The following is a 15,931-nucleotide window of genomic DNA, read 5'->3' on the forward strand; positions in this document are numbered from 1 at the left end:
ATGTTTTGATATTTACCAAGTAAACTAAATTTGCATTTTGACTTGCCACATAAATTTGTTCCCCCTGTTTGCTTCTAGCTGCTTTTACACAGCCGTGCTTGCGTGTGAGTGTGCACCATGTGTGAGCCTTTAAATATCAGTCAGCCTTCCTAACAGCTGTGCCCTCTGGCTGACGTAATGCTGCTGCAGTAAACTTTGAGTAAATCTCTCCGGTTGTCCTCAGATGGGATCGGAGTCACCTTCTCAGGACAAGTGTTTGAGGTGTCAACTTGTCAAACCTAAAAATACACCGCAGCATCAACTGAGCATGTGCAAAGCCAAAAACAGCCAATCACATCCTAATAAATGTTAGGGTTAGGGCTGTGAATGTCTGTGCATTTTGTTACACGAGAAAGAGTTTCAAATGACAATAAATGTAATAATAAAGAGCCATAATTACCAACTTTCCCTTGGTCTTTAATAAAAGCAGTTTTACAATTACGAACTAGTAACATATATATATATATTTTCTATTATTTACAGTCTGCCAAACCTGGAGTCTGAAGGGGATGAGAGGTAAGTGTTGCAAGCAGAAAGCTAAAATCATCGTGTATTTTTAGTAAGGCCTTAAAGTGCTCGGACAGACTGTGCTGGTTACTGTGTGAACTATTTTCACAGCAACAATAGTGTGCAGTATAAATCAGGATTATAAATAGAGCTCGGTTGACAGTTCAGAGTTGTCACTGCTTTAGCTAACACACATGGAAGCCTTATCATAGCACACTGTGGCTGATTGTTTCTATTTGTGACTCAGCTTTCCTTTCACTGCTTTCTCACTCTGGACCTACATGTACACACAATGAAGCTTCCATATTTCAAGTATTTGTGTTGTGTTTACTTTTGAAAGCTGTTGTTTCGTCATTAACTGATGCCTCTGTTTCTGCTGACTGAACACGTAACTCTTTGCTATGTGTGTGTCTAATGGTAGCATGATGTTTTATGGGTAGGAGGGCAAGAAGCAAAGACCTGAGGCAACACACATCTCATCTTTGTTTAAATAGGAATAATCTAGTTTAGCTAGATTGCCCCAGTGACTGGAAACAGATTCAGTTGCGTTAAATAATAGATTACTGCCCAGTGAAGTTATTAAGGCAATTTAAAAGTATTTTAAAGCTTACCAATCAGAAGGTTGGTAGTTTGATTCCTGGCTCAGACCTGAGTTCACAGGTACACACTGGCCTTGTTTTTTTTTCTTCACTCAGTTTACCTCACTTTTTTATTGTTAGCAGCATCTAACAGTGAGAAACAAAATGAATAAGGTACCAGTGAATGGCCACACACATCCATACACCAGCTGCAGACTTAGTGCTGACGTACTAATCTCAGGCGGAGGAATCAGATTCTCAGAGAACTGCAGGCACCACAATCCAAACGGGGTGATGCTGATTTCCAGTTCAGCAAATTACAGGAAGAAAAATGAAGAGGGCGTGGGCGTTATTTTAGGAAGCATCAGATCACCGCTAATGATAGACTTGCTCATGTAGGGCAGTGGTTGGCCTGTTTGTGTTGGGGTGGCAGTGACATGATTGCCATAGTGAGGGAAGAGTACGCGGGTTAGTGAGTGTGTTTGGTTTTTGTTAATCATTACAGGAATTTGGTGGAGTCAACAGACTGTTTATTTCAGGGGGAACAATGCCTGTTTAATTATTTGGGCGTGTCTCTAATGAGTGCCGTGTGTTTGGTATTTTCTCCACAGTCCGACAGACAAAGACGCAGCAGGTGAAGGAGACATCAGGTGAGCGCAGTCTCCATGGAGATGCATCACCAATAACAGCAGAGCCATTAGAGATGTATCTGTGGGTGGTTATCTACAGTGTGGGCCATTTATATGGATACACCGTAATAACATGGGAATGGTTGGTGATATTAAAGTCCTGTTTGTGGCACATTAGTATATGTGAGGGGGCAAACTCCTCAAGATGGGTGGTGGCCATGGTGGCCATTTAGAAGTCGGCCATCTTGGATACAACTTTTGTTTTTTCAATAGGAAGAGGGCCATGTGACACATCAAACTTATTGGTAATGTCACAAGAAAAACAATGGTGTGCTTGGTTTCAATGTAACTTTATTCTGCTACGTTCTGTTTTCTGTCTTTATTGATCACCCTCAAGAACTAGCTATTCCCACTGCTTATATACTTGCCCCAGACCCTCGGTTACATATTGACTCCACAAATACGGAAGGTCGTTAATGATCCCAGAGGTTAAATAGATTTTTAACCTTCACCCATGTGTGAAACTATACACTCATTAAGAGGTAAAATGTAAACATAGAGATATTATTGTGTTTGTTTGACCCTGCTTTAAGCCTGCTTGTGTCGTAAATCTCTGGTAGGAAGAGAGGCCCTGTGGCCTACGCTTCCCAGAAGGCCTGGCTGCTGAACGCCACAGTGGTGGAGAACATCACTTTTGAGATGCCCATGATAAAATCAAGGTAAGACCTCATACTTTTATTGCACTGTTTAAAAAAACAAAGGTATAATGAGTATATTTGTTCACTCACGCTTTTCAGTGGATGCCGCTGTTGGTTGGGGTGCCGCACGCTGCTGGCATATGTATGTTTGGTATAACTGGATCGTTCACACCAGCATTTTTTATACCCAGTTTTTGTCACAGGATAGGGAGTGTGGCAAGCAGGCAATGGACCCAGAATGCTAGACTCAAACGGAATTAAACTCGAAATCTCAGCTTTTATTTTGCTGGCAATAAGGTGAAGAAAACAAAAGCAAACAAGGTAACAGAGCAGGGTAGGAACTGAAGGATGGAGGCTCACGCAGCACGAGGGAGGACCCGACAAAGAACAAAGGGAGACACGGACAACATATACACGGGAGGAGATTAGGGCAGAGTGGACAAACATGGGAGCACAGCTAAACAGAATCTAAGACAGACAGAAGAAGCAAAACTGAACCTGATGCACAGAAAACAAGAAGACAAGGACTGTCAAAATAAAACAGAAGGCAACTAACACAGAGCCCAGGACTATAACTTATAACTTGACAAGACAGGGACGCCAGACAACCACCGAGACAGAAGACAGTCAGACAATGACTTCGTACAGGAGGTATGAAACACAGAGAAGAGACTAGGACAGACTGGACAAGGAGGGGAACTAATACAGTCAGTCAAAACACTAGAAACAGGCGTACTAGCAAGAACTATACTCGAGACTAAATAATTTAGAACAAGAACACGAGTCCAAAACAAAAACCAGGACCATGAACAGTTTTCTGTTACGTATAGACACAACACTACTTATTAACACTACTGCCTGCCTGGAGTTAGGTGCCTTTTTTTGCTTGAATAATTCGTAGGTCATTATTAAGTGGTTGAATGCCCATAGATAAACTTTGAATAACCTTTAAAGACATTTAAAGACTTTAAAGAACTATCATGAAGTCTGGCACCTGCAAAGAAATGAGGGGCTGCACAGACTTTTTGCACTTTTGCAGCTTTGTGGTTTTCACACTCTTGTTTAGATGATTTTTGTCTTTGTTTTCCTTTTTGTGTGTCTGTGGATGTGCAGAACATGTCATACCATAAGTAACCAGTGTATGAGCTCTACTGAAATTCAAATTGTTGTCACTGTGCTGTTGTGACACGTGCAATCACAACAATGTTAAAAATGACATCCAGAGTTGTTCATTATAACAAGGGGATCTACTCTCAGTCAAGTCGAGCAGTTTAGCCAAATTAGAGCCAACAGCACTTCTGCTCCCTCCAGCAACTGTAGTAAATTGGATGTGAATAGTCAATAGTTCTGTTATGAACTCTTCACATAAGCAGCCTTGACACTGAAACACCTCAAGCCAGGGTGTTTTGTTGCTGAAGGTGTGTGGTTCTTTGTGCCTCTTGTGTTGTGATGCAGCGTGTCTCCAGTTTTGCTCGCTGTTGAAAACGCCTGTGGAGGGACACTCTAGATACACACATGCCGCTTTCATCCACACAACAAATGGTATTTCTCAAAGGTCGAATGCATTTATGGCATCGTCTTGGGTCTCTGTGGCTCTAATGGACTGTTTTTGATAAAACAGGTTTAATGGACTACTGTGCTTTGTTGCTGTGGAGATGTTCAATAAAACAGTCTCCAGTCTCGCTCTATCGCTGCTGTCCTACTGCGCTGTCTGTTTTATCCAGCAAAATCTGGATTACCACCGGGCTGCAGCAGGTCCATGAACTTCCAAGCTGTTTAATCAAGGCTGTTGTAACCTGCTGTGTCCGTTATTGTATCACATTTTCTTATGCTTGTGAAACAGTTGGTTCAAGTGATACAGTTCCTCCAAAGCTCTGCTCCAATTCTATGGCTATTAGGAAATGCCAAAGAAACATAAACAGAACACTTTATCACCTACCTAGCTAATATGTAAGTTTGGATATTCACTAAGCAGAGAGCATGTATTTCTCCACCCTGACATAGACCCCAAACACTAAACTCAGTCTTTGATTCAACATTGTGCTGCAAAACAGTTGAATTCCTGCATTTGGAAAAAGCCCACAATTTGTCCCTGTGTATCCACAAATATAAACCATGAGCTAATCTGTTTTGTTTTTAATTTAAAAAGCAGACATCTAAGCATCTTATTTAATAATATCACCTTAAAAAGACTATAGAAGAAGTCTGTGCATTATCTAAACTTCCCAGAGATATTAGAGGAGAGTTTTTTGGTATTTTCTGGACAACGACAATATTTTTAGGTCATAACCTTCTTGTTACTTCAGTAATTGAGTGACTGACAAACTGTCATGTCAAACTATGTGTGGCTTACGTTTTACACTGTGTGGGTTATCTTAAATAGAGAGTAAAGAAATTCTTGTATCGCCTCTTTAGTCTTTGTCTTTGTGGCGTTGAACCCTTTAGGGTAAAACCTTTTAAGATGAACCAGAGAAGCTGCTATTTTCAGTTTCCTCCACTCTCTTTCATGGACTGTGTTATGCATACATAACGCAGTCCCATGAGTTACATTTATGTGAATGTGAATCAATGGCCCAAGAGATAATAATGAGCAGGGCTGTAGTTTCCCTCTGCTTGGTATTAGCAGCTGCTCTCTGCCCTCATCTGTATTCTGTCTCTGTTTCTGCCCGGCAGATACAAAGCTGTCATTGAGGCCTGCTCGCTTCAGCCTGACATTGACATTCTTCCACAGGGAGACCAGACAGAGATCGGGGAACGGGTCAGTATCACAGTAACATTTATGAGTTTCTGTCTGGCTGTAGCTCCCACTGTGGCTCGTTTTATTGCAGAATCATTTGTCGTCGTTACTGTGTAGCAAGATTTTGATGTTTGCGTATCAGGAAACTAGACTGACCCTGTTCATTTAGAGCGCTGTCATGTTGGATTTCTTCATGCACCAGTAATGCAGGAAATAAACCCTAGTCTCCTTTGCTCCTCTAAGGAAAAGAGCCGCACATATTTCTGGATATTGTTAATTCATCTTTGTGTTGCAGCCCCTATGAGATAACATTTTGCTGTCCTCCGATGCAGGGCATCATCCTATCAGGTGGACAGAAACAGCGAATCAGCGTGGCCAGAGCCATGTACCAGCAGACCAACGTTGTGTTTCTGGTGAGACTACACACAGAAATAACTGAACAGTTTAAACGGATGGCTTCTCAGGCTGCACCTGTGATTTATCAGTATTCATTGAGAAACTGTTTCTGTAGCACTACCTGACGGTGCTTGTGATTCTCTTTCTGATGCCTCCCTGTGTGACATAAATAGCTACACACTCTAAGAAGCCCAGAGCAGAAGGTTTAAAAAACATTCCCTGCCATTAAATAGAAATAACTTTATATGACATCGATCTCAAAATTTCCTCTATTAATCCTTCAAATATTAAAAAAATAGAAGTTGAAGAAACAGGAGAAACACCACAATGACTTTCTGTGTGCTCACGACTCATGACTGGGGGGAATGTAGTGTTCAGTATCTTGTTCAATGACACTTTGACCTTTTAGCTTGTGGATAACTTACCCGATACCCTGAGCCACAGCCACCCTGCCCAGCATTTTTGAATTAATATTTAAATTAATATTAAATATTGTAGTGTAACACATCCTAACACATCCCCATTTATAGTATGTATACATCTATAACACCTTGTGATCACATCCTTACAGTAACATCTAATTTATATTCACAAAACTTCTGTTTCGCATGTTATATGATGATGCCATCAGGTTACCTGGCAACCAGCTAACAACAGCCTAAAATAAGCTGATGTCTGTTTTGTTTTTGTCTTTATCTGCCTACAACACCTTATGAAAGCATTCTGTCATTTTCATTTCATTACATAATAACTTCTCACGTTTACTCAAAAACGTAATTATATATAATATAACTATGATGTTGGCCTAGCAACAACTTAACAGTGGGCATATATGTATGTATATTCACCATCTGAATCATGTTTTCAGGAGATGTATTGGTTTGTTTTCCTCTGAACTTCTCTACATATGTAGGATGACCCATTTTCTGCTTTGGACATCCACCTGAGTGACCATCTGATGCAGGATGGCATCCTGAAGCTCCTGAGAGAAGAGAAGAGGACCGTGGTGCTGGTCACACACAAACTGCAATATTTACCACATGCAGATTGGGTAAGAACTGCTTAATAGTTAATAAGACTGTCCGTCTGGGATGGCTGGTATATAATGGACGATAAAGACATCTTATTGTCTCATTTATGACGCACTTTATCTCTCAAAGATCCCAAAGCAAATAGAGATTGAGTCTCAGCTAAATACAGATCATATTTTTTCTATCTTCTTTTGTGTGTGTGGCTATTATTAGATTATTGCCATGAAAGATGGCACCATCCAGACTGAGGGGACTCTGAAGGACGTCCAAAACTCTGAACCTGAACTCTTTGAGCAGTGGAAAACCCTCATGAACAGACAGGATCAGGAGTTTGAGAAGGTGATTAATGACTGCAAAAGCAAAATGTTATCTTTTAATCAGCGCCAAGAATCTTTAATTTGTGTAATTTGAACACTTTCTTTTGTAGATCCAGGTGAGACAGACACGCCGTCTCTGTCTGGAATGAAAGTTAGATTACCTGGGTGTTTTTATGCTGAAATAAATTCACTGTTGATCTCTCCTTCAGGAAACTGTGGCAGAGAGTATGACAGACCTAGAGAGAAAAAACCTGCGGAGGGCCATGTATTCAAGAGAGGCAGCCAGGACTGAAGAGGATGAGGAAGGTGAGAGGACACAGGAAAGAGTCACGATGACAGCAGCTGGAATGTGCATGACTGGTGTGGGTGCTTCTCAGCCTGATTTAATGCTTATGTTTCCCTTAATGATAGATGCAGGATGACAATTCCCCTTCTCCTGCTGAGAGCTTAAGCTTATTCAGCTTATTTTAATCTTAACATCTTTTGTAATGTCTGCAGTTATTTGAATGACTCATAGTTCCCTGTATTTGATTCCTTCCTGTCTCTTATCTTGGTTTGGTCTTTTTGTCTTTTCGTTCCTCTTTTGACCTTTTCAGCAACTGGATACGTCGCCATGTTATTTCCCACCGCCTCCTGCTGTGATTAACCATTGAATCTGATCCTTTCTCTGTGTGTGTGTGTGTGTGTTTGCTGTTGAACGAACACCTGCAGTTGAAAAACGCTAAGGTGCGCTGGCTGTACACTTTATCTTTGTTCTGTGTTGTCTCCCGTGTGCTGGTGGCACCCCGGGGTGGACTTGTGCGATGGCTCCAGCTACCCTCATGTTCGATCGAGCAGGTGTGGCCAGAAAGCATGGTTTGAAAAAAAAAGTTGAAACAGAAAAAGACATTTGTGGCATTGTAGCGCTGCTAGCTAACGGCACATGTGTTTGCTTCTCTGTTTTAGAATCTCATCATCCATTTTCCTGCTCTTTCCCCCTCCCAAACATTTGTCTCTCTTGCTCTTGAAGGCTTACTTAGTGTGAGCATGACTGTAGTTGAGAGTAGTTGTTTCTTTAGGCCTGCCACTCATTATTTCCCCATCTTGTCTGAGCCTCTCAGACACCCACATGCAGCCTCATGCTCCAAAGCTTGCTGCTTGATGTAATGTGATACATTTAAATCCGAAGTGGGAAAAAGGTTGGAGGTCGTTACATTATCTCTTCACCCCCGAGTCAGTGTGCGGTGGTCACCCTGGTGCTCCTGAAAAACATGCCTTTCATGGGAATGAGCGACTGCTTGTCTTTGTGGAGTGTAGCTTCTGTAGCCTCTAGCACACCTTCTCCTCTCATTTGGACCTCTGTCTATTATTTCTTCACTTCTCTCCTTTCCTGTGCTAGTCATGGATTGTCAGACTGGCGCAGGAGGAGAAATGTTGAGCAATATGTCAGAAAAAGAAAGAGGAAAAAGTGAAGGAATGAAATATTTGAGAAGAAGGGTAGAAGGAGAGAAAGAAATGTAATGAGCGTCTGAGCTGTGAGTTGTAGCAGAGCAGGGCGTTTTTAGACAGAAATAAGCAAATTTACATACAGTAAGATTAAAAAAAATGTGACAATGGAAGCAGTCCTTGCAAAATAGATAACTCGGCCTAATTACATCTCACAATTGGCCAAAAACAAAACCTTTAACACTGCACTTCATCTCTGTTTCAACCCCAGAGGAATCTGTGGAGAGTGAAGATGATGACAACCTGTCACAGGTAATGCGCCAGAGAGCTACCATCCCCTGGCGCTCCTGCGGCACCTACCTGTCCTCTGCAGGGCTCCTCCTGCTCAGCCTGCTCCTCCTGTCGCAGCTCCTCAAACACTCCCTCATGGTGGCCATTGACTACTGGCTGGCCCACTGGACGTCACATGTCATCGCAGCCAAGAAAGACGCCTCAGCTCACAACTGTACCATCGTACAGGTGAGAGGATGCACCGCTCAGCTTTTGATTTAGACACTTAGCTCTTTGTTTCTGCTTCTCTTGAGATATTTTAGAGCCATAAAGTATTTTCTGCTTCGTTCACACTGCCTTTTTAAAAATTATTTGACCATTAATACAATCAGTCGGTCATTTTTTTAAAAGATCCATCTAGTGGGATGAAAACAAACAACACCAATTTAAATTATTGTATAAAATGTTTGGCATCATTTGACTTATAATCCAAACATGCTTTTCTGTAAGAGGTAAATATTAGCTAACGTTAAAGGAATAATTGATAAGCTTCAAAAAAGACAGACTGCATTAGATGCAAATAGTTTATCTGATTGTAGGCCAGCGTGAATTACATAATATTCTCACTAATTCTCAGTTAAGCAGAGCTGACCTACAACACAAACACACGCAGATCCAGACCAACACCAACACACCCTGAAGAGACTGCAGCTCGGCCTCATCTGAATATTAAAGCTGAACTAACATATTTATAGAAGTCAGTTTCCAAATGGAAAATGTTCGGGTTAAAGCACGTGTGAGGTCTGATGTGAATGCCAGCTGCAGTGCTGTAATTTATGAAGAAGTTTAAACTCTCAGTAACTGAGTCATAAATCTGAGTGGGTAAAAGCTGCACTCCTGTCCACACCAGGTGACTGTAGAATGATTTAGCACCTATAAAGCATTTCCTACACCCTTTTTCTACTTACTACTTGACTGTTTTAGTTACCGCTTAACCAAAATGGTCAGTAGCCTTCACACACTAACATAAAAAAACACTCTGAGTAAGCAGAGGAAGAGTTAACCTACGTCATCCACATTCAAGAAGTCGCACGGGCTGTTAACAAAGGATTGTGTTTCAGGACCAGTAAAACAACACTGTCATCAGTAGTTGCTGTATATATATATTTGTGTGCATGCGTGTCTGTGTTATGTGTGCATGTGTGAAATGCCAGGTCACGTGAAGGCCGTCGACAGACTGCATAAAAGGCACCGTGTCCTGCTGAATATAAGCAGCAGCCGTCTGTCTCTTTCTCTCACCCACAAACATCCACTGCATGTCCAGCTAAGCGTTGATAATAAATTGTCACTTGAATGGTGATCACAACTTGTCTGGCTGAACTTCAGTGCGTCGTTGCCAGCTTTATCTAATCTGCGCTGTGCTACAGACTAATCCACGAGGAGACTCTCAGAAGTCCTGTTCTGACAAACGCACACTCGGCCACTTCACATAAATGCCACACTGCTTCTCTCCTTCTAGAGAGAGGAAATAATTGAGCAGTGAGAGGATTAGATAGTGGAAATGCTTCATGTCACAAGTGGCAACTGGGCTGAGTGATGAGCAGCTAAAGGGTCTTTTTTTCCAGTGATATCTCTGATATATTTTGCTCTTCTTTTATAGGTCCTACCTGCAACTTTTTCACTGTATATAAAAATAAGCATCAGCTAACATTAATAGCTGAGACGGTAATGAGTTCATCTAAACTCCCAAATATATATTCTGAGAGGTGCTGATGACATCAAATTTTAAAAATGACCTTTTTTTCTCCTTCAAATAGTAAATCTTATCATTTTATATCATTTCTATGTTCTAATGTGAATAAATGTGGCTTTGTGATATTTGCATTTCACTGAATTCTGTTTTTAATTACACTTTGCACACCTTCCCAGCTTTTTTGGAATTATCTATCAGTTTGAGGTGCCAGACCTGCTTTTGGATTATGCTTCCTGGCTTTTGTTTAAATTTAGATCAGTGTGACTCAGCGGGGAGAGCAGGTTATGTACAAATCACAGGTTTTAGCCAAGTGAAGCATGCCGTGCTGCAACTGTTTCACTCATGCAGCATAATCATCAGTTCAGTTTGCTTTGTGACTTACGAGATCTAATCAATCAGGACTGCGTGGAAACCATTACAACCATAAAATCCTCACGATTACGCCCTGAAGCTTGTCTTTATATGTTTGCTGTCACTTACATTTTAATGTTTGGTGCTAGAGCTGTTATTTCTTGGCCACTGCTCCTTCAGAGGATGGAGTGCTGTCCCTTAACTCTGTCATTAGTAAATGGTTAGGATCTTGATATTAGGTCTATTTTTATAAAATAAATGTAGCTATTTCTTTAGCGAACTGTGTGAAATTGAAGAAATTTGAATTAGTGATATGTGAGAATGAAAATGAAGATAAACATTTCTTAGTATTATGATCAAAAGTTATCACATAAAATAAAAGAGGATAGAAAATTTGGATCCAGGGTGAAGAGAATAATTAGATTGGAAGAAAAAGGAAGAAGAAAATAGTTCCCCAGCCCTCTTTATTTCTCTTTTTCTGTTCAAATATTACCAGCTTAGCTTGGAAACTCTCACTGGCTTTTGTCCTAGACAGCTGGTTTTTTAACCAGCCTCGATGTTTAATTGTGTTTATAATTACAACAAAGTAAGTAGGACGACAGACTCTTCTTTCTCAAACAACACATAGCATTGTGCTCATGCCTTTTATAACCCCCTCTGTATTTGTATGTGTGTGTTATAGGACTGTGGCTTCAGCCACTCCTGGTATCTGTCTGTGTTCAGTGTGCTCTGCTGCCTGGGCATCATCCTCTGTCTCGCCACCTCCGTGGCTGTGGAGTGGACCGGTCACAAAGTGGCCAAAGAGCTCCACCACAACCTGCTCAACAAGATCATCCTGGCCCCCATGAGGTGCGACGCTCAGCGCGTTTGTGTGTTTGTCTGTGTGCACGTGCGTGTGTGTGTGCATTATGATGTGTGAAAACGGGCAGAGACAGAGAAAGATGTGTGTTTGCTGATGATATAAGAGAAAACACAGTTAAAAGGTTTTTTGCCTCATTACTCTGAGCACCATCTGCTTTCCTCATGCAAAACCCAGGAGACATCACCTGCCTCAAGACACATTGGAAAGCACTGTATATACACATAAAGAAGCTGCATTAACATACTGTGCAGAATTCACATGAATGAATGTAAACTCAAGATTCAAGATCTTTTATTTGCCACGTGCATAGTTATACAAGTACAACACGCAGTGAAATGTGTCCTGATACGCTCCTCGACTGTGCAAAAAGAGAGAGAAAACACTATATACAGTAAGTAAATATATACAAAGAGGACATTATGTGCAGTAACTGAGCCAGACAACTCTGGAAAAAATCTATTTCCATCTGTAAGTCAACGTTTCGGATTATTGGCTCAAAAAATGGCATGTTAAATTTTTAACTTACTAAATCAAGCTTCTGAAAACAACTCAAATATGAGAAAATAACATGAATGTTTGAGTTATAAAGTGGAAATGCATTTTTTTCAGTGGCAGAAGCATCCACACTGTTTTTAAATATTGAATCTTATTTTATTTTATTGTATAATTCTGATCTTTGAAAATAACCTTATGAGATTAAATCAGTCATGTCAAGGCACTTTACGTTGTAAGGTTCAGTCTTAACAAGATGATAGAAAGGATCCCCTGCGAGCAAGGTCCCATATCAGAGGAAGAGACCCCAGGTGGTTGGGGGTGAGCGGAAAGAGGTGGGAGAAAGCCCACAGGTGAAAACACAAAGTTAATGACATGCAGTAGAAGCACAGAACTGCATGGAGAGTGGAAAAGAGCCGAATGGAGAATGCTCAGTGCATCATGGGAAGTCCCCCAGCAGCCTGAGCCTATAACAACATAACAAATGGTTAAGAGTCACCTGATCCAGGCCTGCCTATAAGCTTTATCAAAAAGAAAAGCTTTTAAGTCTAATATTAAAAGCACAGACACCTCTAAGGGAGCCAAGTGCTCTATTTGGGATAATTTGATACTTTAAGGTCTTTAAGATGTGATGGAGCTCAGGTCTTCGTATGTGAGGTATGTGAGAAGGATTTTAAATTCAATTATGGATTTAACAGAGAGCCAATGAAGAAAAGCTAATCTCTTTCTAGTCCTTGTTAGAGCTCCAGCGGAAGCATTTTTGATAAGCCGGCAGTATTTCAGAGAGTAATCTGGTCATTTTGATGATAAAGTCCAGGGGATTTTACTCTCTTTCTTCTCTTCAGGCTCTTTGAGACCACTCCTCTCGGCAGCATCCTAAACAGATTTTCCACTGACACCAACACGATCGATCAGCACATTCCCACCACCCTCGAGTGCCTCTCCCGCTCCACCTTGCTATGCGTGTCTGCTTTGGGTGTCATCTCCTACGTCACACCCGTTTTCCTCATTGCCCTTCTGCCGCTGGCTGTCACCTGCTACTTTATTCAGAAATACTTCCGGATGGCTTCCAGGTGAGTCTGACGGGATAGTTGGAGGGAAGTCACAGACACATTGCTATATAGCCAGATTTTTTTTTTTTTGGTGGGACAAAATAAATATTCCTTTTCAGAATGAAATTCATTAGATTTATGATTTGGATGCAAAAATCTAATATCTGAATGTGGTTCAGCTGATATTTCCCCGTTTGCTGTCTCTGCTATGTTCTGGTCAGGGACCTGCAGCAGTTGGAGGACAGCACACAGCTCCCTTTACTCTCCCACTTCTCTGAGACAGTTGAAGGTCTCACCACTATACGAGCCCTCAGGTAACACATGCTTACATCCTTGGTGAAAATGGGAACTTTTAAAAAGCCATAGCCGAGGTTAAAAATACAATATTTTTCAAAAGACTTCAGAACGCTGTAGGATACTTGCGTGCAAACAGAGACACACAAAAGCTTCAGCATTTACGACTGGACTAGAGTGGACTGTTGGTTAGGTAATTATGTACTGTAGAAGTGAAAATGCCAAAAGCTTATTTCAGGTATTTGGCTAAAATCAAACATTCAGTGACAAAGGAGCCACAAGTGCAAACATTTGAAGTTGTTTTCAGATCCTCGAGATCTTTGCACATTTGGAAAGGCAGCGTTTATTGAAATATCCTTACATATGTGGCATTTTCCTGAACCCGAAAATGTCAAAAGAAATTTCAGCCTTAAATACCAAACAGCCAAAGCCATTAGTTTTATTTCTGTCACTAAAATGTCATTATATTCCTAAAAGATAAAGAGCAATGAGAAATAGCATACGGTGCTCTTCTTAGATGTAGATGTAACGCAGTCTGTGATACAGTGAAATAACAAATGAATGAATTAAACCCCTTCTGTTGGCAGGTATGAGCCCAGGTTCAGACAGAGGTTACTACAGTTCACCGATGCCAACAACATCGCCTCTCTCTTCCTCACAGCAGCCAACCGTTGGCTGGAGGTCCGCATGGTAATGATCCGTCTGCTGCGCCCTTCTTTAAAATTCCCATCAGTTCTGCTTCACTGTTTGTCAGATATCTGCTTCACATTTATGTCGATGTTGCTGGGTAACTGCTCCCTCTGTTGGGGTCTATAAAACACTGAATTTTTCATTCTCGTATTAGCTTGAAATGCTGTCTACATGTCATGTTTTATGTATTGACCGTGCTGCTCACAGTTCATTCGACTCCTTGTGTTTCACAGCAGCAGAAACCTTTGAAATGTTGATGAATGCAAACAAGAACACGCCCCCACCGCCCCCACTGTCATGTCTGCTAACAATAAACCAATCTACAATAATGGATCTCTTTAAGCGTTATTTACCTTCTTCAGTTATTAAGTGAAGCGTTAACTTCTCGCTGCGATGTTGACTTCGTCTGTCTCTGCAGGAGTACATCGGAGCCTGTGTGGTGTTGGTGGCGGCGGTAGCTTCCATCACCAATTCGCTCTACAACCAGCTGTCCCCCGGGCTGGTGGGGCTCGGTCTGACATACGCACTCATGGTGAGAGTGTGTGTGTGTGTGTGTTTAACTGTTTAGCTGTTAAGGTATTTACAGGTTTAAGCTCAATGTTGCAAAAACCTCCCGCAGCACTAGTAGTATAAAGAACACTTTCATTACTTGACCAATGTGTTTCATTTGTAGTTAATTTATTTTAAAAAAGGATGGAGAAAATTGTCTTTTGTAACAATTTCTTTCGTCTGTTTCTACTGATTCTTACATGTTTTAGTGCAGACAGATAAAAATAACTTTTACAGTCACAGTAAAAAGAAAATGTGTCCTTTCTCAAGTTTGTACACATCAGTGAAAAGAAATCTGATCCTTACCAGGTTTTAAATTGAGTACATACAACCTGAGATGAACAAAAACACATGACATGCTGCACCATAATAATTAATCATCATGGTTAATCTTTTCTGTATGACTTCATCAGTCTCTCGCATGGCTCACTCTTCTTTACAATGTTGCTTCAGTTCCCCGTTTATGCACGGCTCTCTTAAGTTTCTCTCTGACACATGGACTGGACTGGGTCACTGCAACACCTTGATTATTTTCTTTTTCAGCCATTCTGTTGTAGCTTGGCCACAATAAAGGTTGTGGATGCTAAAAGGTAGAAAAGGTTGATTTTTGTGTAAATTTGTTTCTTTTTTTGGTATATTTTTGCTGTAAAAATGCAGCAATTTCAGATAAATTGGGAACAAAATGTTTTTATTTCAAGTGTTTTATTTCTGTGTTTCTGAAAAAGCCGGTCTAGAAAATTCATCGTGACAGTCACGAAAAGCCGAGACACACTGAGGATATTCGAGTTGTATCTGGGTGAAAACAACAACAATGTCCACACCGAAAGGACTGCGTGTCTGTGTGGTGACATTTACTCAGCTCATCTCCTCCCTCCTCCCTTCTTGTATCAGGTGTCCAACTACATGAACTGGATGGTGCGTAACTTGGCAGACATGGAAGTACAGCTTGGCTCAGTCAAGAGGATTAACGGCCTGCTCAAAACTGAACCAGAGAATTACGAGGGACTGCTCAGTGAGTGCACTCTGCCGCCTCAAATTAAACTTTCTTACTGATTCAGCAGGCGCTCAGAGAAATCATGTCTAACGTCTTACCACCTGAAAAGTGTTTGTGATTTCTTCTTGAGTGAAGAAGCCTGAAATTAACTCTACGTTCATCACTGTCAGTTCAAGAAGGCTGTCATAATGCTCACGAGAAATGGATCTTTATCCCTCTCGCACTTTTTGAAAACTCTGCTAATGTCGTTTTATATCCCCTAATAAT

The 15,931-nt window shown here is 41.1% G+C and overlaps 1 protein-coding gene across 2 annotated transcripts in view; it reads left to right on the forward strand.

Annotated features, from left to right (window-relative positions):
* The window catches only part of abcc8 (ATP-binding cassette, sub-family C (CFTR/MRP), member 8), a 70,238-nt gene that overhangs the window by 47,527 nt on the left and 6,780 nt on the right, over window positions 1-15,931 (forward strand). For both annotated transcript variants that reach the window (XM_085411739.1, XM_085411741.1), the window contains 15 exons: window positions 523-555; window positions 1,736-1,774; window positions 2,374-2,472; window positions 5,125-5,209; window positions 5,521-5,601; window positions 6,498-6,635; window positions 6,829-6,954; window positions 7,142-7,238; window positions 8,629-8,876; window positions 11,414-11,580; window positions 12,931-13,158; window positions 13,359-13,451; window positions 14,019-14,121; window positions 14,540-14,653; window positions 15,562-15,682. In XM_085411739.1, coding sequence (XP_085267865.1) covers window positions 523-555; window positions 1,736-1,774; window positions 2,374-2,472; window positions 5,125-5,209; window positions 5,521-5,601; window positions 6,498-6,635; window positions 6,829-6,954; window positions 7,142-7,238; window positions 8,629-8,876; window positions 11,414-11,580; window positions 12,931-13,158; window positions 13,359-13,451; window positions 14,019-14,121; window positions 14,540-14,653; window positions 15,562-15,682 — 1,772 coding nt within the window. The remainder of the gene's footprint in view (window positions 1-522; window positions 556-1,735; window positions 1,775-2,373; window positions 2,473-5,124; window positions 5,210-5,520; window positions 5,602-6,497; window positions 6,636-6,828; window positions 6,955-7,141; window positions 7,239-8,628; window positions 8,877-11,413; window positions 11,581-12,930; window positions 13,159-13,358; window positions 13,452-14,018; window positions 14,122-14,539; window positions 14,654-15,561; window positions 15,683-15,931) is intronic.

This window comes from Rhamphochromis longiceps, linkage group LG7 (genome assembly GCF_057381845.1).
Source record: "Rhamphochromis longiceps isolate RC_006_pf linkage group LG7, R_longiceps_female_GT1.1, whole genome shotgun sequence".
Lineage (NCBI taxonomy): Eukaryota > Metazoa > Chordata > Actinopteri > Cichliformes > Cichlidae > Rhamphochromis > Rhamphochromis longiceps.